Source organism: Odocoileus virginianus, chromosome 20 (assembly GCF_023699985.2).
Source record: "Odocoileus virginianus isolate 20LAN1187 ecotype Illinois chromosome 20, Ovbor_1.2, whole genome shotgun sequence".
Classification (NCBI taxonomy): domain Eukaryota; kingdom Metazoa; phylum Chordata; class Mammalia; order Artiodactyla; family Cervidae; genus Odocoileus; species Odocoileus virginianus.
The window spans coordinates 4,489,870-4,510,957 of NC_069693.1; the positions used below are offsets into that span (position 1 = coordinate 4,489,870).

The 21,088-nt window shown below is 42.3% G+C and overlaps 2 protein-coding genes across 2 annotated transcripts in view; both read right to left on the minus strand.

Moving 5' to 3' along the window:
* Nucleotides 1-3,704: 3,704 nt before the first annotated feature.
* LOC139030025 (large ribosomal subunit protein eL30) lies at nucleotides 3,705-4,095 on the minus strand. The gene has a single exon (XM_070451891.1). The coding sequence runs from the start codon at nucleotides 4,051-4,053 to the stop codon at nucleotides 3,706-3,708; it is 348 nt and encodes a 115-aa protein (XP_070307992.1). The 5' UTR covers nucleotides 4,054-4,095; the 3' UTR covers nucleotide 3,705.
* Nucleotides 4,096-11,791: 7,696 nt separating this feature from the next.
* Nucleotides 11,792-21,088, minus strand: part of LOC110121542 (cationic amino acid transporter 3-like) — a 139,154-nt gene continuing 129,857 nt past the window's right edge. The window contains exons 4-14 of the mRNA XM_070451573.1: nucleotides 19,052-19,451; nucleotides 18,291-18,449; nucleotides 14,364-14,550; nucleotides 14,059-14,171; nucleotides 13,681-13,903; nucleotides 13,373-13,512; nucleotides 13,169-13,271; nucleotides 12,790-12,986; nucleotides 12,425-12,591; nucleotides 12,069-12,177; nucleotides 11,792-11,913 (exon numbers count right to left, since the gene is read on the minus strand). Coding sequence (XP_070307674.1) covers nucleotides 11,792-11,913; nucleotides 12,069-12,177; nucleotides 12,425-12,591; nucleotides 12,790-12,986; nucleotides 13,169-13,271; nucleotides 13,373-13,512; nucleotides 13,681-13,903; nucleotides 14,059-14,171; nucleotides 14,364-14,550; nucleotides 18,291-18,449; nucleotides 19,052-19,430 — 1,899 coding nt within the window. The 5' untranslated portion in view covers nucleotides 19,431-19,451. The remainder of the gene's footprint in view (nucleotides 11,914-12,068; nucleotides 12,178-12,424; nucleotides 12,592-12,789; nucleotides 12,987-13,168; nucleotides 13,272-13,372; nucleotides 13,513-13,680; nucleotides 13,904-14,058; nucleotides 14,172-14,363; nucleotides 14,551-18,290; nucleotides 18,450-19,051; nucleotides 19,452-21,088) is intronic.

Sequence of the window (21,088 nt, forward strand, 5' to 3'; positions counted from 1 at the left end):
CTGTGTGTTAATTTTATATCCTGCAACTTTACTGTATTTGTTGATTAGCTCTAGTAATTTTCTGGTAGAGTCTTTAGGAATTTCTATGTAGAGGATCATGTCATCTGCAAACAGAGAGAGTTTCACTTCTTCTTTTCCTATCTGGATTCCTTTTACTTCTTTTTCTGCCCTGATTGCTGTGGCCAAAACGTCCAAAACTATGTTGAATAGTAGTGGTGAGAGTGAGCACCCTTGTCTTGTTCCTGATTTCAGGGGAAATGCTTTCAATTTTTCACCATTGAGGGTGATGCTTGCTGTGGGTTTGTCATACATAGCTTTTATTATGTTGAGGTATGTTCCTTCTATTCCTGCTTTCTGGAGAGTTTTAATCATAAATGGATGTTGAATTTTGTCAAAGGCTTTTTCTGTATCTATTGAGATAATCATATGGTTTTTATCTTTCAATTTGTTAATGTGGTGTATTACATTGATTGATTTGTGGATATTAAAGAATCCTTGCATTCCTGGGATAAAGCCCACTTGGTCATGATGTATGATTTTTTTAATATGTTGTTGGATTCTGTTTGCTAGAATTTTGTTAAGGATTTTTGCATCTATGTTCATCAGTGATATTGGCCTGTAGTTTTCTTTTTTTGTGGCATCTTTGTCTGGTTTTGGAATTAGGGTGATGGTGGCCTCATAGAATGAGTTTGGAAGTTTACCTTCTTCTGCAATTTTCTGGAAGAGTTTGAGTAAGATAGGTGTTAGCTCTTCTCTAAAGTTTTGGTAGAATTCAGCTGTGAAGCCGTCTGGTCCTGGGCTTTTGTTTGCTGGAAGATTTCTGATTACCGTTTCGATTTCCTTGCTTGTGATGGGTTTGTTAAGATCTTCTATTTCTTCCTGGTTCAGTTTTGGAAAGTTATACTTCTCTAAGAACTTGTCCATTTCTTCCAAGTTGTCCATTTTATTGGCATAGAGCTGCTGGTAGTGGTCTCTTATGATTCTTTGTATTTCAGTGTTGTCTGTTGTGATCTCTCCATTTTCATTTCTAATTTTGTTAATTTGGTTCTTCTCCCTTTGTTTCTTAATGAGTCTTGCTAATGGTTTGTCAATTTTGTTTATTTTTTCAAAAAACCAGCTTTTAGCTTTGTTAATTTTTGCTATGATCTCTTTAGTTTCTTTTGCATTTATTTCTGCCCTAATTTTTAAGATTTCTTTCCTTCTACTAACCCTGGGGTTCTTCATTTCTTCCTCCTCTAGTTGCTTTAGGTGTAGAGTCAGGTTATTTATTTGACTTTTTTCTTGTTTCTTGAGGTAGGCCTGTAATGCTATGAATCTTCCCCTTAGCACTGCTTTTACAGTGTCCCATAGGTTTTGGGTTGTTGTGTTTTCATTTTCATTCATATCTATGCATATTTTGATTTCTTTTTTGATTTCTTCTATGATTTGTTGGTTATTCAGAAGCGTGTTGTTTAGCCTCCATGTGTTTGAATTTTTAATAATTTTTTTCCTGTAATTGAGATCTAATCTTACTGCACTGTGGTCAGAAAAGATGACTGGAATGATTTCAATCTTTTTGAATTTCCCAAGACTAGATTTATGGCCCAGGATGTGATCTATTCTGGAGAAGGTTCCGTGTGCACTTGAGAAAAAGGTGAAGTTGATTGTTTTGGGGGTGAAATGTCCTATAGATGTCAGTTAGGTCTAGCTGGTCCATTGTGTCCTTTAAAGTTTGTGTTTCCTTGTTCATTTTCTGTTTAGTTGATCTATCCATAGTTGTGAGTGGGATATTAAAGTCTCCTACCATTATTGTGTTACTATTAATTTCCTCTTTCATACTCCTTAGCGTTTGCCTTACATATTGTGGTGCTCCTATGTTGGGCGCATATATATTTATAATTGTTATATCTTCTTCTTGGATTGATCCTTTGATCATTATGTAGTGTCCATCTTTGTCTCTTTTCACAGCCTTTATTTGAAAGTCTATCTTATCTGATATGAGTATTGCGACTCCTGCTTTTTTTTGGTCTCCGTTTGTGTGGAATATTTTTTTCCAGCCCTTCACTTTTAGTCTGTATGTGTCCCTTGCTTTGAGGTGGGTCTCTTGTAGACGGCATATATAGGGGTCTTGCTTTTGTATCCATTCAGCCAGCCTTTGTCTTTTGGTTGGGGCATTCAACCCATTTACATTTAAGGTAATTATTGATAGGTATGGTCCCGTTGCCATTTATTTTGTTGTTTGGGGTTCACGTTTATACCACCTTTCTGTGTTTCCTGTCTAGAGAAGATCCTTTAGTATTTGTTGAAGAGCTGGTTTGGTGGTGCTGAATTCTCTCAGCTTTTGCTTGTCTGTAAAGCTTTTGAGTTCTCCTTCATATCTGAATGAGATCCTTGCTGGGTAGAGTAATCTAGGTTGTAGGTTATTCTCTTTCATTACTTGAAGTATGTCCTGCCATTCCCTTCTGGCCTGAAGGGTTTCTATTGATAGATCAGCTGTTATCCTTATGGGAATCCCTTTGTGTGTTATTTGTTGTTTCTCCCTTGCTGCTTTTAATATTTGTTCTTTGTGTTTGATCTTTGTTAATTTGATTAATATGTGTCTTGCAGTGTTCCGCCTTGGGTTTATCCTGTTTGGGACTCTCTGGGTTTCTTGGACTTGGGTGGCTATTTCCTTCCCCATTTTAGGGAAGTTTTCAGCTATTATCTCCTCGAGTATCTTCTCATGGCCTTTCTTTTTGTCTTCTTCTTCTGGGACTCCTATGATTCGAATGTTGGGGTGTTTCACATTGTCCCAGAGGTCCCTGAGGTTGTCCTCATTTCTTTTGATTCTTTTTTCTTTTTTCCTCTCTGCTTCATTTATTTCCACCATTTTATCTTCTAACTCACTTATCCTATCTTCTGTCTCTGTTATTCTACTCATGGTTCCCTCCAGAGTGTTATTGATCTCATTTATTTCATTATTAATTTTTAATTGACTTTTTAAAATTTCTTCTAGGTCCTTGTTAAACATTTCTTGCATCTTCTCAATCTTTGTCTCCAGGCTATATATTTGTAACTTCATTTTGTTTTCAAGATTTTGGATCATTTTTATTATCATTATTCTAAATTCTTTTTCAGGTAGATTCCCTATTTCCTCCTCTTTTATTTGATTTGGTGGGCTTTTTTCATGTTCCTTTAGCTGTTGGGTATTTCTCTGCCTTTTCATCTTGTTTAGATTGCTGTGTCTGGAGTGGGCTTTCTGTATTCTTGTGGTCTGAGGTTCCTTTTTATTGTGGAGGTTTTACCCAGTGGGTGGGGTTGGACGATTGGTTTGTCAAGGTTTCCTGGTTAGGGAAGCTTATGTCAGCGTTCTGGTGAGTGGAATTGGATTTCTTCTCTCTGGAGTGCAATGGAGTGTCAAGTAATGAGTTTTGCGATGGGTCTATGTGTTTGGTGTGATTTTGGAGAGCCTGTATGTTGACACTCAGGTCTATGTTCCTGTGTTGCTAAAGAATTTGCGTGGTATGTCTTGTACTGGAGCTTATTGGCTCTTGGCTGGTGGTTGGTTTTGGTGTAGGTATGGAAGCTTTTGGATGGTCTCTTATTCCTTAAAGTTCCATGTAGTCAGGAGTTTTCTGGTTTTCTCAGGATTTGGGCTTAAGTCTCCTGCCTCTGGATTTCAGTTTTTTTTTTTTTTTTTTTAAAACAAGCTCTGGTCAGTTTTATTAAAGAAAAATTGTACATGATTTACTTTTCACCAGTCTGTTCTGGCATGCTTCTAATAATATCAGAATCACCTGGATCAATGATAGCCAGTGTGCATACTCTGTAGTATTTTCCACATGCTGTGCCCAATTCAATATTATTGCCACTGTAGTGATGGACACCAGTTTTGGCCAACATGGCGTAATACTCTATTTCAGATTTCCTCAAGGCTGGGCAGTTGTTGGCGAGGATGACCAGTTTCGCTTTGCCTTGTCTGATCATTTTCAGAGTCTGTTTGTACCCCAGCACATACTTTCCACTTTTCATAACCAGCTGGAGCCTAGAGTTGATCGACTCCAGTGACTTTTTCGTCTTCTTTGCGGCCACCATCTTCCTGCTTTAGATGCGGGACACCCCCAACCAAGAGCAGCCGCCAAGATGGCCGGGGAGTGAGAAAGGTGGATTTCAGTTTTATTCTTCCAATAGTCTCAAGACTTCTCCAACTATACAGCACTGATAATAAAACTTCTAGGTTAATGGTGAAAAGATTCTCCACCATGAGAGACAACCAGAGAGGTTCACAGAGTTACATGAAGAATAGGAGAGGGAGGAAGGAGATGGAGGTGAGCAGGAGGAGAAAAAGGAGGACTCAAGAGGAGAGAGACAGATCTACGCAGTTATCTGTTCCCAAAGTGTTCTCCGTAGCCCAGACACCCACAAAGATTCATAGAGTTGGATTGGGAAGAGAAGGGGAAAGGAGGAAATAGAGGTGTTCTGAGGCAGAAAACAGAGAGTCAAAAGTGGGAGAGTAATCACCACACTCCTGAATAGAAATGGGAACTGAATATTGGATTCTTAAATGACCAAAATTTATATCACATACAACTGAAAAACAAAATATAAAAATCTAGTGCAGAGGTTAGGCTCTTTGAAATACAATATTTAAAAACAAAAACACACAAAAAAATTTAGAACTGTATATGAAGTTCACTTTAAAAATAGGGTTTCTCTCTCTCTCTCTCTTTTTTTTTGGCAAGGTTATAGTGAAATGAAAATGAAAATTAAGGAATAATAGAGGAGTATTAGAGGACTTTAAAAGGAAATAGGAGAGAAAAACAAGAAAAAGAAAAAAAAAGAAAAAAAAATTTCTTTCCCTAATTAAAAAAATCGTAAAAATATATGAAAATAAAAGTTGAGGAGTAATGGGGGAGTAATAGAGAATTTTAAAAGAAAATAAAAGAGAAAAAATAAAAAATTTTAAAAAAAGGAAAGAAAAATAATTTTTTTTTAATTAAAAAAAATATATATATACATATATATCTAGGAATTTCTCTGGAGTTGTTGCAGTCAGCATAGGTTCAGTTCAATTTCAGATAGCTCCTCTTTCCAGCTTACACTTCTTGATATCTGTAGGCCCCTTTCGGTGTAGTCAGTGTTACCTTGAGGGATTTTAATCTGTTGCACCGGTCCTTTCTGAAGCGGTTCCCCTTGTTTATTTGGCTTCTGTTTGCAGTCTCTTTGGTGTCTAATTTCCGCCCTGACACAGGCAGGCGGAGGTGATCTCTTATTTAGGTTCTCCAGTTCAGTCCTGCTATGGGGAGGGCGGAGCGCTGCAGGCAGACACCGCTCTGTGTGTGGATAGCGCTCACCGTGTTCCGGTCACACTGGGTTTGCCCCGCTCACGGGTGTCAGTGCTTTCCCCGTCTACACTGCTCAGGCTCCCGGCTGCTCTATATGGAGCGGGCCCTGCGTTGAGTGCGTTTCCAGTTTTCAGGTACTCCACAAAAGCGCGGATTCGGTTGCGCCTGCGTTTTGTGCCTTCCCTGGCCTGAGCGGTTCAGGCAGCCAGAGGCTTGGGCGCACTCTCCCTGGGTGCAGCACGCCTTTTCCCTCCGAGTTGAGCGGCCCAGGCAGCCAGAGGCTTGGGCGCACTCTCCCCGGGTACGGCGCGCTTTTTCCCTCCGCGGCCCCAGCGCGCGCCGCCAGTAGGGTCTCAGGAAGTCTTTAGATAGGAACCAGGGGCCTGTTTGCAGTGTGGGAGGGGGTGGCTTCTCGGGGGCTGAGTTCGCCCTTTTCCCCTCCCCCCTGCCTCCTACCTCCAGCGGGGATGGGCCGGCTCTTCTCTGGAGTTTCTCAGTCCCTTTGTTTAGCGAACCGCCGGCAGTGTGTTTGGGCCAGTTAATTTTGACCCTTGCTATCCCACAGTTTAAAAAAGCTCCCTCCGATTGCTCTCAGGGTCTTCGGGCCGGTCCTTACCCTAAGCAATGCCGCCCGCTCCTCTCCATTCCGCCCCCGCTTGTTGCTGGCGGGTACGGGCGTCTGGGGTACTTTTCTGCTGGGAGTTGCTTTTAGGCACATAATCTGTGGGCCTTGTTTAATTTTTCCTCCCAGTTAGATTGCCGAAAACTTCCCCCAGTCCCGCCAGTGCAAGGGTTTCCTGGTGATTGGAAACTTCCTCTATTAAGACTCCCTTCCTGGGACGGGTCTCTGTCCATAGCTCTTTTGACTCCCTTTTTATCTTTTATATTTTGTCCTACCTCCCTTCGAAGACAATGGGCTGCTTTTCTGGGCGCCTGATGTCCTCTGCTAGCGATCAGAAGTTGTTTTGTGAAATTTTCTCAGCGTTCAAATGTTCTTTCGATGAATTTGTAGGGGAGAAAGTGGTCTCCCCGTCCTATTCCTCCGCCATCTTCCCGTTCTCTAGAAAGATTATTTTAAAAGGAAAACATCTGAGATGCAATTTAAACAGAAAGAAGCCTTCTCTGGGTTTCTCTCATCTGACTCAAAGCAGAAAATTCTGGGAATTAAAGTGGTAATGAATTCCTTAGTGGAGAGGCTGCTCCCAAGAGGATGAAGGTGAGTAAAACTGTGAGTATAATTCTATAGTATGCTTTTGTATTTGTAGTAGACACCTCCTTCAATCTTTAGTGTTTACCTTTGGAGTTATTTTCTGGGGTTTTCTGTCTATCAGTAAACTTATTTCACTCTTTCTGCTCCCTCTTGTGGGATAATTCTTTTTAATAATTTTTAATTAATTGATTGATTAAATATGTCTGCCCTGGATCTTGGTTACTGCACAGTCCTCCCTTAGTTGCAGTGCACGGGCTTCTCATTGTGGTGGCTTCTCCGTTGTAGAGCACAAACTGCAGTACTTGTGGCATCTGGGCTTAGTTGCCCCATGGCATATGAGGTCCTCCCAGACCGGGGACTGAACCTGGGTCCTCTGCTTTGGCAGGCGGATTCTTAACCACTGAACCCCAGGGAGGCCTTGTGGGAGAATTCTTTTTTTTTTTTATTTATTTTTATTAGTTGGAGGCTAATTACTTTACAATATTGTAGTGACTTTTGCCATACATTGACATGAATCAGCCATGGATTTACATGTAAGCTTTTCTCTCTCATCTGCTCTGACAACCCACCAGGTTGCCTCCTGGGAACCTGTCTCTGGATTTCCAGAAGGTGGCTCTAGAGCTCCAGTCTGCAGGAACCCTCACTCAGAGCAGGGACTGGTTTTCTGAGCGTGTTTCTGGTCTACCTGAGCTCCCCAGGAGGTTGCCGGGGGAGGGTCCCACAAGGAGCCCCCGAAGAGTGGGGGGAGGTGTGGGTCCAGCACTTGGGGTACTGAGGGTGCCTGTGGACGCAGCAGAGAGATCCCCCGGTGTGGTGCTCCCAGAGGCCTGCGATTGGACTCCCTGAGAAAAGCAATCCCTTTCATGCCTTTTGACATGTTTATCTGTGTCTTTCCAAATATTCTTCCTCTCCCTCCTCATGGAGGTCCCGTCTCAGGTCTCTGGTGGGGCTGTAGATGTCTTTCTCAGGTGTCTCCTGCGATGTCCTGCAGAACGAGGGTAGCTGAGCACTCACTCATCACTCCCCTTCTCTGTGGGGGGATGTTTTCTTACATGGGGGAGTGGAAAGATTCTCTCACTTCCATCTTTGCTTTGACCAGAATTGCTTTTTTTTGGAGTGCCAGAACCTCCCTGCAGGGAAGCTGACCTTCTGCAAGTTCTCTCTCACATAGGAGAATCTGCCCAGGTCAGAATCCATGTCTCCTGCCTTGGCAGGCAGATTTACCACTGAGCCACCAAAGAAGCCCTAAATGAAACATTTTTTGACCTCTGGCTATTCTGGGGATTTTTCAGAGAGCTCCTAATATGTCTCAAAGAATGATATTGACCTCATTACACTTAGGCATACTGGCAGGTATAATTACGTGGGTATCATCAGCAGATCCCCTGGAAGAGGGCAGGGCAACCCACTCCAGTATCCTTGCCAGGAGAATCCCATGGACAGAGGAGCCTGTTGGGTTATAGTCTGTTGGGTCTCAAAGAGTCGGACACAACTGAAGTGACTGAGAGCACATGCATTGTCAAACAAGTGATGATAAACCTTCTTAGGTTATATTGGAAGGATAAATGTTATCAATATGTGTTCTAAAAATTTTATGAAATTCCTAAAAATCTGATATGTCTTGGTAAATTATCAGTCACAATTCAGGATATTATCTTAAAAATCTGAATGTTACAGAAATAACCAAAATTCTCTTTTCTTTTTTCCTTACATTGATTGTTATTTAATTTTCCATCAACAGAGCCAAACACCCTAGCTCTGAAATTCCCATCTTAGCTAGGTTATGTAAGGATTCATCCTGTGTCTTAACTCTCTACTTCTTTGCCAAGCCTTTAGAGGGTTAGAGGGAAGGTTAGGTGACTTTTCCAGGTTCACATGGCCAGTAAAGTGAGGAGACATGGGGTGAAGGAAGAGGAATGTGTGAAGCCTGGAGGGTGTCCATGTAGTACCCCTGTCCCTGGAAAGACAGCAGACCCTCAGTCATCTCCCCAAACCCCTTCCTCACTTTCTTGCCCTGCTCACAACCACTCACTGACTTTCTGCGATCTGTGGTAACCACCCATTTAAATAACACATACATGGAATAACACACTCATGATTTGCTCTTTCTCCTTCCTCTGCCAACTGTTTCCCCCTCTCATCAATCTACACCAAGAATAATCATTTTAAAAATCTTTCGTTCCATGAGATGCCTACCTACATCAATCACTTCATGATATTCATATGAAAGTGAGATCAGAAAAAGGAAAGAGGTTCTCATCTCACAGAACCCTTCATCACCATCTCCTCACCCCTCTTTTCTCTCCCCTGCTCCCCAATTTCTCTCTGCATTTTTTCTCTCCTGTGAAATGATCTAGCCAACACCATCTAGACATTGTTGTTGTTTAGTCTCTAAGTCGTGTCTGACTCATTTTGAGTCACCTGGTGTAGACCACCAGGCTCCTCCATCCATGGGATTTTTCAGGCAAGAACACTGGAAACAGTTGCTATTTCCTCCTCCAGGGGATCTTCCCAACCCAGGGATTGAACGTGTCTCCTGCATTGGCAGCTGGATTCTTTACCATGGAGCCACCAGAGAAGACCAGTCATAGATTAGACATGGCCTTAAAGTCTCATTTTCTGTTCAAGTAGTTTAACAAAATATCATTTTTCCCAAACAAATACTGTGGTCTCCCTTTGATAATTGCTGGTAAATAAAAAGTTCCCCATCGTGGGTCATGTAAAATATTACATGTACATATGATTTTTTCCTTAAATATCTCATCAAATATTACTGAGCACTTATTGCATTCCAGACACTGTTTTAGCCACTAGGAAGCAAATGGTGGTGAAAAGTGTGACTGCAAATGTGGGGGGCCTTAAAGAGGTAGTTAAGGTTAAATAAGGTCATGAGGATGGTCCCTAATAAAGTTTGACTATACCCATATGTCAAGACGATATTAGAATACAGAGAGCATACACAGACACCAAGAGGTGACAGATTTACCAAAGAGTATTACAAGACAACTAGATACATTGATTTTAGATCAACAATGAACCTTAACACATATACTTTATTACATATATTACATATACATCTATTGTGCACATTAACTATACATATTTTAATATATACCTACACATGTACAAGAATATGTCATTTTATTGTGCTTTGCAGATGCTGCACTTTTTGCAAACTGAGGGTTTGCAGCAACTATGGGTTGTCAGATGACAGCTAGCATTTTTCAGCAATAAAATACTTTCAAGGTAAAGTATGTACATTTTTTAGACAGAATATATAGCACACTGAATAGACTACAGTGTAGTGGAAACATAAGTTTACATGTATTCAGTTCAGTTCAGTCACTCAGTTGTGTCCGACTCTTTGTGACCCCATGAACAGCAGCACGCTGGGCCTCCCTGTCCATCACCAACTCATGGAGTCCACCCAAACCCATGTCCATTGATTTGGTGAAACCAAAAAAATTGTGTGACTCTCTTTATTGCCAGTTCTCTTTACTATGGTAGTCTGGAATCAAACCAGGAATATCTCAGAGGCATGCCTGCAGGGTCCTGTTGTGGTTGTTCAGTTGCTAAGTGGTGTACAAGTCTCTGTGACCCCATGGACTGCAGCACATCAGGGTCCTCTATCCTCCACTATCTCCTGGAGATGTCCATTGAGTCAGTGGTGTTATCTAAACATCTCATTGTCTGTTTCCTCTTCTCCTCCTGCCCTCAGTCTTTCCCAGAATCAGGGTCTTTTCCATTGAGTCAGTTCTGCGCATCATGTGGCCAAAGAATTGGAGCTTCACCGTCAGTCCTTCCAATGAATATTCAGGGTTGATTTCCTTTAGGGTTGGCTGGTTTGATCTCCTTGCAATACAAGGGGCTCTCAAGAGTCTTCTCCAGCACCACAGTTTTCAAAAGTATCAATTCTTCAGTGTTCAGCCTTCTTTATGGCCAAAGTCTCACACCCTTACAGGACCACTGGAAAAACCATAGCTTTGACTAGACAGACCTTTTTTGGCAAAGTAATCTCTCTGCTTTTTAATATGCTGTCTAGTTTTGCCATAGCTTTCTTTCCAAGGAACAAGCATTCTTTAATTTCATGGCTACAGTCACTGTCTGCAGTGATTTTGGAGCCAAAGGAAAGAAAATCTGTCACTGCTTCCACTTTTTCATCTTCTATTTGCCAGGAAGTGATGGAACCAGATGCTATGATCTTAGTTTTTTTTGAATATTGAGTGTTAAGCCAGGCTTTTTGCTCTCCTCGTTCACCTTCATCAAGAGGCTCTTTGTTTCCTCTTTACCTTCGGTCATTAGGATGGTATCATCTGAGGTTGCTGATACTTCTGGCGATCTTGATTCCAGCTTGTGATTCATCCAGCCCAGCATTGTGCGAGAAGTACTCTGCACTAGGTTAAATAAGCTGGGGCACCATGTAGCCTTAACATGCTCCCTTGCCAGTCTTGGGCTGGTCCACCCTTCCATGTCCGATTCCAACTGCTGCTTCCTGACCTGCATACAGGTTTCTCAGGAGGCAGGCGAGGTGGTATGGTATGCCCATCTCTTTAAGGATATTCCACACTTTGTTGTGATCCACGCAGTCAAAGGCTTTGGCATAGTTAATGAAGCAGAAATTTATGTCTTTCTGGAATTCCCTTTCTTTCTCTGTGAACCAACAGATATAGGAAATTGGATCTCTGGTTCACCTACCTTTTCTAAACCCAGCTTGTATATGGAAGTTCACCAGTTCATGTACTGCCGAAATCTAGCTTAGGATTTTGAGCATTACCTTTCTAGGCTGTGAAATGAGCACAGTTGTTTGGTAGTTTGAACATTCTTTGGCATTACCTCTTGGTATTAAAATGAAAACTGACCTTTTACTTCCAACTTATTGATGACCTAATATTTATAGTGTAACTCTTACACAGTACATGATTACCTATGTTTCCTCTTCAAGTGGTCAGCTCTGTGCTCATGCTGGAGATGGGACCAAGGAGTTGTTTCTCAAGTGCCAGGTTAACATTTTATTTCTCCCCCAGGTTATGTTGTTGTACTTCCTTTGTGAAAATTGGTCTTGCTGCACACTTAAGAAGCCTGTATTTTTCTGTATGTACATCATGCTTTGAAAAGCTTACTTAAAAATTAGACAATATTAAAGTCACTTTGTCCACTGGCAATAAAGACAGGGCTGTAGATGCATACACCTTCACATCCATAGAGGCTGAAAGTGTTCACGTAGCAGAAGACACTGCCTATATATGTAAGGATTCTACACAGCATCTGTGACCTTTGGTTAAGATGACTCAGCAGTAGGGGTGTTTTTGTCAAGGGTCTGGGAGGTGGAGGATGGTGGTAATTGCTCATTGTTCTCCTCCAAGCTGTGTCGGATCCCATATCCAAAGTATATGAGAAATCCTAGTAAGCAAATGAGAAAGTGAGAAGGATAAGTAGGCTCTCTTCTTGGTTACAAACATCCAATAGCCCTTCTATTATGGTGGCCAAGAAGTTTAGGGAAACTCAGTTTGGGATCAGTCACTCAAGAGATCTCTTTATCCTAGAAAGCCACTTACCAATCACATTCCAGATGCCAAATATGGCCCAGGTCCCAGAAGTTATCTGCATCATCAAGTAAATGTTCACAAAGATGCTCACCAGTGGGAGGAGAGGCAGAGCAGGGACCTGTGGGGCAGAGTCAGTTCATCCCTGAACACACCCCAGATGCCTGAATGAGAGACTCTACCCCACGTGGGTAAGAAGACCAGCTTTCAGACTGTATTCAGTGCCTACTCAGACTCTGCAGGTAAAGTACTGATTGTGGATCAGAGAAGTGTCCATTGGTTTTAGCCGTTCCCCTCACTCCCTGGATGTTTAGACCATGAAGCATGTTCACTCAAGGTGGACAGTTTGGGCACATAAGGTCACTTACCTTAAAATAAAGAGGAATGGGGTTCTGGGGCTGCCTCCAGATGATGGCCGTGACCCCAGTGATGAGCAGCATCAGCAGCACAGTCACTGATGTGTACCCGGAGTGTGCAGAGAACGCCTGACTGGACCACTGGACCAGGATGAGGCTCAAGATTATCATCAGGAGAACTACAGGGGTCACGGTGGAGGAGAAGAGGTTCAACTTCAGAAGCTGAAGATGTCAAGACCTTGGGTCACACCCCTCCGCAGGCTGCCCACCTCAGGAAGGGCCATCATATCACCAAGACTCCTCAACTAACAAAATGCACACTCCAACACCATACTGTCAACTTCAGAAAAGTACCAAAGAGAAATCCCACTGCTCACCGAGCAGTGAGGCACATCTGTAGACAATCTGGCCGGATTTCCTAGTGGGGGTGGTGCTGGAAGGGAACCACAGCCTCTTTAGAATGTTTGAGTTTCTTGCTTCAGGTTCAGAGTCCAGAGGATGTTCATCAAGGTCAAGCGCCCCAATATTCTCCTCTGTGTTCTCATTCTTGCTTAAATTCTGGTCTGGCTGGTACCTGAATTAGAGGTTTTAAGGCAATATTAACAGTATCCCCTCCTTATCCAACATCACACAGCCTATTCCACATCTGTCCTGTCTTAAGTAGAGCAGGGCTTTAAGAAGATAGCATGAAGGCATAAAACAGTTACCTCCCAAATAATCTCCAAGACTCCCTACCGAGGTGTAGTGGGGTCTCACCTGAGGACAAGAACAGAAAATGCCACCAGGGAGTAAATGAGCAGGGTCCCGACTGACACGAGATCCAGAAGGTCTGTGAACCTGAAGAGTAATGCCATGAGCCCTAGAATGAGGGCACAAACAAGGTGGGAAAGGGAGTGAGAAACAGCTGGAAATATGTAAGTTAAATCGTGGGTTTCTTTTGTTTTTTTTTTTTTTTTTAACCTGTAAGATTTCCAGCAGACATGATGGCCACGACTCGGGTGCCTGTGCGGACATGGATCCGGGTAAGTACCCGGAAAAGGAGCCCATCCTCTGCCATCGTGTAGATCAAAGAAGGCATTCTGAACATGGCACTATGGATTCTGGGAGAGAAGATGGAAACATGTATGGTCATGGAGGAGCAGGACAGACCGGGGTTTCTGCTCTCTTGTTGGCTTGGGGTAAGGTGTCTCTCTGTCTTCTCTATCAATCCTAAGGGTTGGGAGATCTGAGCATGTGACAGTAGACAGGGAGAAAACCATGGCACTGACCTGGATATAAAATTACAGAGGGTCCCAATAGTCAAGAAGTATCTGGTGGGGAGCCACCAACTATGGAGAATGATTTGTGGCAAAGGATCATGAGGCTGAATCTGGTGGTAGGGCACAACAAGGGTGAATGCCGCTGAGACACCAGAGTATGCCAAAAAGCAGATAAAGATCGTGATCACGATGCTCCAGGGGATGGAACGATGAGGATTTAGAGCTTCTACCCCTGCAGAAAGGGAAGAAGTGTTGGGTCAGGAAAGAATACTGGGGTGAAATCACAAAATCCCCTTCCTTCTTGCACTCCACAAGCAGACTTCCCCTAAGCCAGGGGCAGCCAGTCTGTTCCCAAACCCTGGATGAGACATACAGTGACCATGTTACCTTTAGTGGCAATGCCATCAACACCAAAATAATAGTAGAAACATGTAGCTGCTCCCTGGAGAATCCCTTCAAAGCCAAAAGGTGCAAACCCTCCAGAACCCAGAAGGCCCAAGCTATGGTGAGAGAAGGAAAGAGAAAGAACGTGGGTGAGGTGAGTTTTGCCATCTCTACTGAGCTTCTCCCTTCATACCTCAAGTTCTGGGCTCCAGGATTCACTTCATGGATCCATCAGCCCATATATCTTTAGTTAGCACCATATTCTCAGCTCTGCATGCCCTTCACCCATATATTATGGCCAATATTACCCTCCTAAGGCATGGATGTCTCTGGATCCAGATGTGTTCAGTTTGTAGTCCTGTTCTGTGAGCTTCCAGTTACGCAGATCTCCCTTAACAAAGCCAGTGATGATAATGAAAATGAGAAGCAAAATGTTTATTCCTATGGATATTTTGGTAACCAGGATGGACTCACGAGCTCCCAGAACCAGTAGTCCTGTGGGAAAGATGTAATATGAAACACCCATATTATTGATACATTTATAGATACACTGGAAATAAAAACACCATTTTTCAATAAGATAAGAGGTGACTCTTCACTTGGATATCACCAGAAGTTCAATAGTGAAATCAGATTTATTATATTCTTTGTAGCTGAAGATGGAGAGGCTCTATACAGTCAGCAAAAGCAAGACCTGATGCTGTCTGGGGCTCAGATCAGCTCCTTATTGCAAAATTCAGGCTTAAATTGAAGAAAGTAGGGAAAACTACTAGACAATTCAGTTATGACCTAAATAAAATTCATTATGATTATACAGTGGAGGTGACAAATTGACTCAAGGAAATAGATCTGGTAGGCAGACTGCCTGGAGAACTAGGGACAGAGATTCCTAACACTGAACAGGAAGCAATGACCAAAACCATCCCCAAGGAAAAGGAATGCAAAAAGACAAAATGGTTGTCTGAGGAGGCTTTACAAATAGCTGAGAGGAGATGAGAAGTGAAAGGCAAAGGAGAATGGGAAAGATATAACCAAGTGAATGCAGAATCCCAGAAAATAGCAGGGAGAGACAAGAAAGCCATCTTAAGTGAACAATGCAAAGAAATAGAGGAAAACAGTAGAGTGGGAAAGACTAGAGATCTCTTCAAGAAAATTGGAAATATTAAGGGAACATTTCATGGAAGGATGGGCATGATAAAGGACAGAAATGATAAGGACCTAACAGAAGCAGAAGAGATTAAAAAGAGGTGGCAAGAATACCCAAAACTATACAAAAAAGCTCTCAATGGTCTGGATAACCAAGATGGTGTGGTCATTCACCTAGAACTAGACATCCTGGAGTGGGAAGTCAAGTGGGTCTTAGGAAGCAATACTGTAAACAAAGCTAGTGGAGGTGATGGAATTCCAGCTGAGCTACTTCAAATCCTAAAAGATGATGCTGTGAAAGTGCTGTATTCGATATGTTAGCAAACTTGGGAAACTCAACAGTAGCTGCAGGATTTCTGGATCAGTTTTCTTTCCAATCACAAAGAAGGGCAATGCCAAAGAATGTTCAAACTACTGTACAATTGCACTAATTCCACATGCTAGCAAGGTTATGCTCAAATCCTTCAAGCTATTCTTCAGCAATGGGTGAACCAAGAACTTTCAGATGTACAACAGAATTAAGAAAATGCAAAGGACCAGAGATCAAATTGTCAACATTCTTTGGATCACAGAGAAGTTGGGGGGAAATACCAGCAAATCATATACTTCTGCTTCATTTGACTACACTAAAGCCTTTGACTGTATGGATCACAACAAACTGGAAAATTCTTAAAGAGATAAGAATACCAGACCACTCTACCTGTCTCCTGAGGAATTTATGTAGGTCAAGAAGCAACAGTTAGACATAGAATAATGGACTGGTTCCAAACTGGGGAAGGAATACATCAAGGCTGTATATTGTCACCCTGCTTATTTAACTTATATGCAGAGTACATCATGCAAAATGCCAAGCTGGATGAAGCACAAGCTGGAATCAAGATTTCTAGGAGAAATATCAACAATCTCAGATATGCAAATGATACCACCCTAATGGCAGAAAATGAACAGGAACTAAAGAGCCTCTTGATGAAAGTGAAATAGGAGAGTGAAAAAGCTGGCTTAAAGCTCAGTATTCAAAAAGTTAAGACCATAGCATCTGGTCCCATCACTTCCTGTCAAATAGAAGAGGGAAAAGTGGAAGCAGTGACAGATTTTCTTTTTTTGGACTCCAAAATCACTGCAGATGGTGACTGCAGCCATGAAATCAAAAGGCACTTGCTTCTTGGAAGGAAAGCTGACAAACCTAGACAGCATACTAAAAAGCAGAGACATCACTTTACCTATAAAGGTCCGTATAGTCAAAGCTATGGTTTTTCCAGTAGTCATGTACGGATGTGAGAGTTGGACCATAAGAAGGCTGAGCACCAAAGGATTGATGCTTGAAAATTATGCTAGAGATGACTATTAAGAGTCCCTCAGACAGCAAGGGGAACAAACCAATCAATCCTAAAGGAAATCAACCCTGAATATTCATTGGAAGGACTGATGCTGAAGCTCCAAAACTTTGGCCACCTGATGGACAGAACTGACTCATTGGAAAAGATTCTGATGCTGGGTAAGATTGAGGGCAGGAGGAAAAGAGAGTGACAGAGAATGAAAACGTTGGATAGCATCACTGACTCAGTGGGCATAAATTTAAGCAAACTCTAGAAGATAGTGGAGGACAGAGGGGCCTGGCATGCTGTAATCCATGGGGTTGCAAAGAATTGGCTATGACTTAGTGACTGAACAACAACAGTAAGCAGAGAAATAGTTGCTCAGGGCTGGCAGTTGGTGGTGGTGGACAAACAGTGAGTGCTCAGTGGGTACAGAGGTGTTGAACGTGTTTGGAACCAGATGGAGGTGATGGTTGCCCAACATTACAGATGTGCTTAATGCTACTGAATTGTACACTTTAAGATGGTTAATTATTGTGGCAATCTTCTCAGAATAACTGTCTAACAAAGCAAGATATACACCTATTAAAAATTCAAACATATGGAGGCTAAATAACATTCTTCTGAATAACCAACAAATCATAGAAGAAATCAAAAAAGAAATCAAAATATGATAGAAATGAATGAAAATGAAAACACAACAACCCAAAACCTATGGGACACTGTAAAAGCAGTGCTAAGTGGAAGGTTCATAGCATTACATGCTTACCTCAAGAAACAAGAACAAAGTCAAATAAATAACCTAACTCTATACCTAAAGCAATTAGAGAAGGAAGAAATGAAGAGCCCCAGGGTTAGTAGAAGGAAAGAAATTTTAAAAATTAGGGCAGAAATAAATGCAAAAGAAACAAAAGAGACCATAGCAAAAATCAACAAAACTAAAAGCTGGTTTTTTTGAAAAGATAAACAAAATTGACAAACTGTTAGCCAGACTTATTAAGAAACAAAGGGAGAAGAACCAAATCAACAAAATTAGAAATGAAAATGGAGAGATCACAACAGATAATACTGAAATACAAAGGATCACGAGAGACTACTACCAACAGCTCTATGCCAATGAAATGGACAACTTGGAAGAAATGGAAAAATTCTTAGAAAAGTATAACTTTCCAAAACTGAACCAGGAAGAAATAGAAGATCTTAACAGCCCCATCACAAGCACAGAAATCGAATCTGTAGTCAGAAACCTTAATCTTACACAATGTTGTATGTCAGTTATACTTCACTGAAGTTGGGAAAAATTACAAAGTGGTTACTTTTATGCTGTGTGAACTTCCTCTCAATTAAAAAAAAAAACTTTGGCCTCAGTAGAAAGGAAGACTTGTTGGTCTAAGTAAATGATTCTCAGCTTGGGGTAATTTTATTCCCCAAGGGACATTGGCACTGTCTGGAGACACCCTGATAGCCACAGTTGGGGGTGGGTGGTTGTCACTGGTATCTAGTGAGCGAAGGCTAAGGATGATACTCAACACTAAATAGTGATTGAAAAAAAGAAACTAAAATTCACAGGACAGTCCCCCCACACCAAAGAATGATAAGCCCAAATTTTCAATAGTGCCAAGGGTGGAAAATAATGGTCTATGTCTTAGCTTCTGTCTCAAGACCCTTCTTTCTATTTTTAAGCCCCCACCATTCTGCCATGTCAAGCCTTTCTACACCAGCTGCCCGCTCCACACCCCGCTCTTCCCAACCTGTTGTTGAGCCCTATCTCACCTGTCATCAGCAGTACCAGGCCCAGGGCAAAAAAGTCTGCATATGTGGCCAGGGAGTAAGGCAGGTGCAGAGAGAAAGTTTCCTGTAATGCCTGAGAGATGTGATTCCCAATCAGGCTGTCAAAGATAAAACTCGAGGCCCTGGCCAAGATGGCTGTGCCTGAAGAGGCAGAAGAAGGAGCATTCATTGACAAACAAAAATTGATGCACCATAGTATCTAAAAACACAGACAAAATACCTGTATATACAAAAAGCCCATATATACACAAATACCTGTATATATAAATACCTGCTACAAAATATCAAAGAGTTTCTTTTCATGGGTTAGGGAGAGTAGACCCAAATGATTCACCAAAATGTCAGGTGTTTTAATATGTTAGGAGCAGATCAATGTTATACAAGAAAACATGTCAGTGGGACTGGGAGGGCTGGGAATAGGCATGAAATTTGAAATCAAGTGGTAAAGGAAAATCCCAGGAGGGCAACAACTGAGCAAAGATTTCACGATGGTGAGGGGATGAGCCTGTGGTACACGCTCTCACCCACTCCCTATAGTTCCCTTTCCTTCTGGGTTCATTGTCCATCATTTGAGGACACAGGATAGAATCGAGTTGAATGCAGTTGTGGGGTCTTCCTGACACTATTATCAACCTCCCTCCACAAGGTCAAGAATAAAGTGCTTATGAATGACTGAGAATCCAATCCTCCAACATAGTTTCCCAATCTTAAGCCCCACACCATTTGCTGGCCCATTGTCTCACCCATGACTAAGGGAAGTATGGAGTTCCAGCCAATGACGAAGGCATAGAGTTGACCCATCATGACGTAGCTGTAGAGATATGCAGAACCGGAGCGTGGTACCCAGGCCGCAAATTCAGCATAGTAGAGCCCAAATAACATACAACCAAGGGCAGCCACCAAGAGCGAGATGATGATCGCTGGTCCAGCTATGTACTTGGCCAGTCCACCAGTCACAACGTACATAAATGTCATCAGCATCCCGCCCACACCCAAGATCACCAGGTTTAGGGTGTTCAGATGAGCCACGGGTCTCTTAGACTCATCTATGGGTTCCAGCAGCCGCTTGCGGATGAGCTTCTGACCAAATTGGTGAACAAACTGACTCAACATCCTAGACATAGTTGAGGAGGCTACAGTCTGCTGAGAAAACAAGACATAAAGTAGTTAAGAATGTCTATCCACCCTTGGCACTGGGGTTCCAGTTCTATGGAGTATGGAAGCGATGGGGAGCAGGTGGTAAAAGGACACATTGGGCAAGTTCTCCATCTCTGAGATTTGGTTTCAATCATAGAGAAGACTTCTAATTTGTCTCAAAGTTACCGGAAAGTTTGCTTGAAAAGAAGTGAGACGGGGTGGATTATGTCTCCCCAAATGTGCCCCTTTGACAGGTAAATTGTTTTGAGCTAAAGTTAATTAAGACCCATTTGGCTCAGGAGAAGCTCTTTACCTCTCCCTTAACTGTTCAAAATAATGCAGATTAGGGGACCTATGCCAGGAAGAGAGCTATTACCACAGAGAACTTTTTAATCTCAGAAAGACTTACCTGCTTGGAGTGGGCAAACATTTGTTCACCAGGCACTTGCTCTTCTCATCCTTCTGTGCATGGTCTTCCTCCCATTTGAAGCTCCAGATCCCCACCCCTTTCTCCTTAACTCAGGGGGTCATATAAGCCTCAATTGTCTGACAGTCTTCGAGCCTCAAAAAATTTTATGGGAATCCTGTACATATCAAACTATCTGTTCATCTGTCTTATGTCAACTGAATTGTTAGCTCAGCTGAAGAATCCAGAAAGCCAAGTCTTCTGCCCCTACAGAAGCAAAAGCTTCCAACACAGAACCTGTCACACCACAGGTGCTGAATTGGTATAAGTTGGATGGATAAAAATGCTGATTTTTGAATTGAAATCAACCAGTCCTGTTTGTCTGATTTTGCTGAAACTACATTTCATCTTTTTTCTCCTTTCCTTTGCAAAACAGGGCAAATTATCATCATTATTCCCTCCCCTCTTTGATAGGAGTGAAGTGACTCTTTTAGGGGCTTGCTGAGCAGAGTGCTCCGACTCTGCACTTTTCTTCACCAAGGATCCTGAAACCTGGACACTTTCTGTTTCATTGTTTGCAGAGTGACATGGAATAGGAACTCTGTCCTGGGGCAGAATGAAATGACATTTGAGGGGAGGCACAGACTCTAGCCCAGCTCAGTCAAAGCATCAAACTACAGTGGCCTCCCAACTGCCTGGAGGGAGGGGGGACTAACCTTCATTCTGAATCAGAAATGACAGGACTGTGTTTCCTGCTACTTTGGGACATGAAATGTCTCCTGCCTACACAGCTCTGCAGGGCTAGGCTGACCCAGTGACCACCAGTTATGTGAGGGGGGCTTCCACCCCTGATACTCCAAAGTCCAAGTTTAACATTTTGATTAAGAGCAAGCATTCAAAGAGCCAGGAAACTCTGAATAGAACCTTGGTTCTGCAAACACTCTGGCACTCTTGAACAAGTCATATACTTCTCTGGACTGTTTTCTTCTTGCTCAAATGCTGCTGGTGAACCCTTCTGCACTGTGAGTAGGAATGTAAAATGGGGCAGCAGCTATGGATGCAGTATGGTGGTTCCTCAAAAATGAAAAATACATTTACCGTGCGATCCACTCATGCCACTTTGGGTGTACACCCCAAAGAATTGAAAATAGGGTTCAAAGACATATTTGTACACCTGTGTTCTTTAGCAGCATTATTCACAATAACTGAAAGTTGGTAGCAACGCAGCTGTGTGTCC

Excerpts from the sequence above, each read along its gene's own strand:
- LOC139030025 (XM_070451891.1), bottom strand. The coding sequence starts at position 4,053 with ATGGTGGCCGCAAAGAAGACGAAAAAGTCACTGGAGTCGATCAACTCT.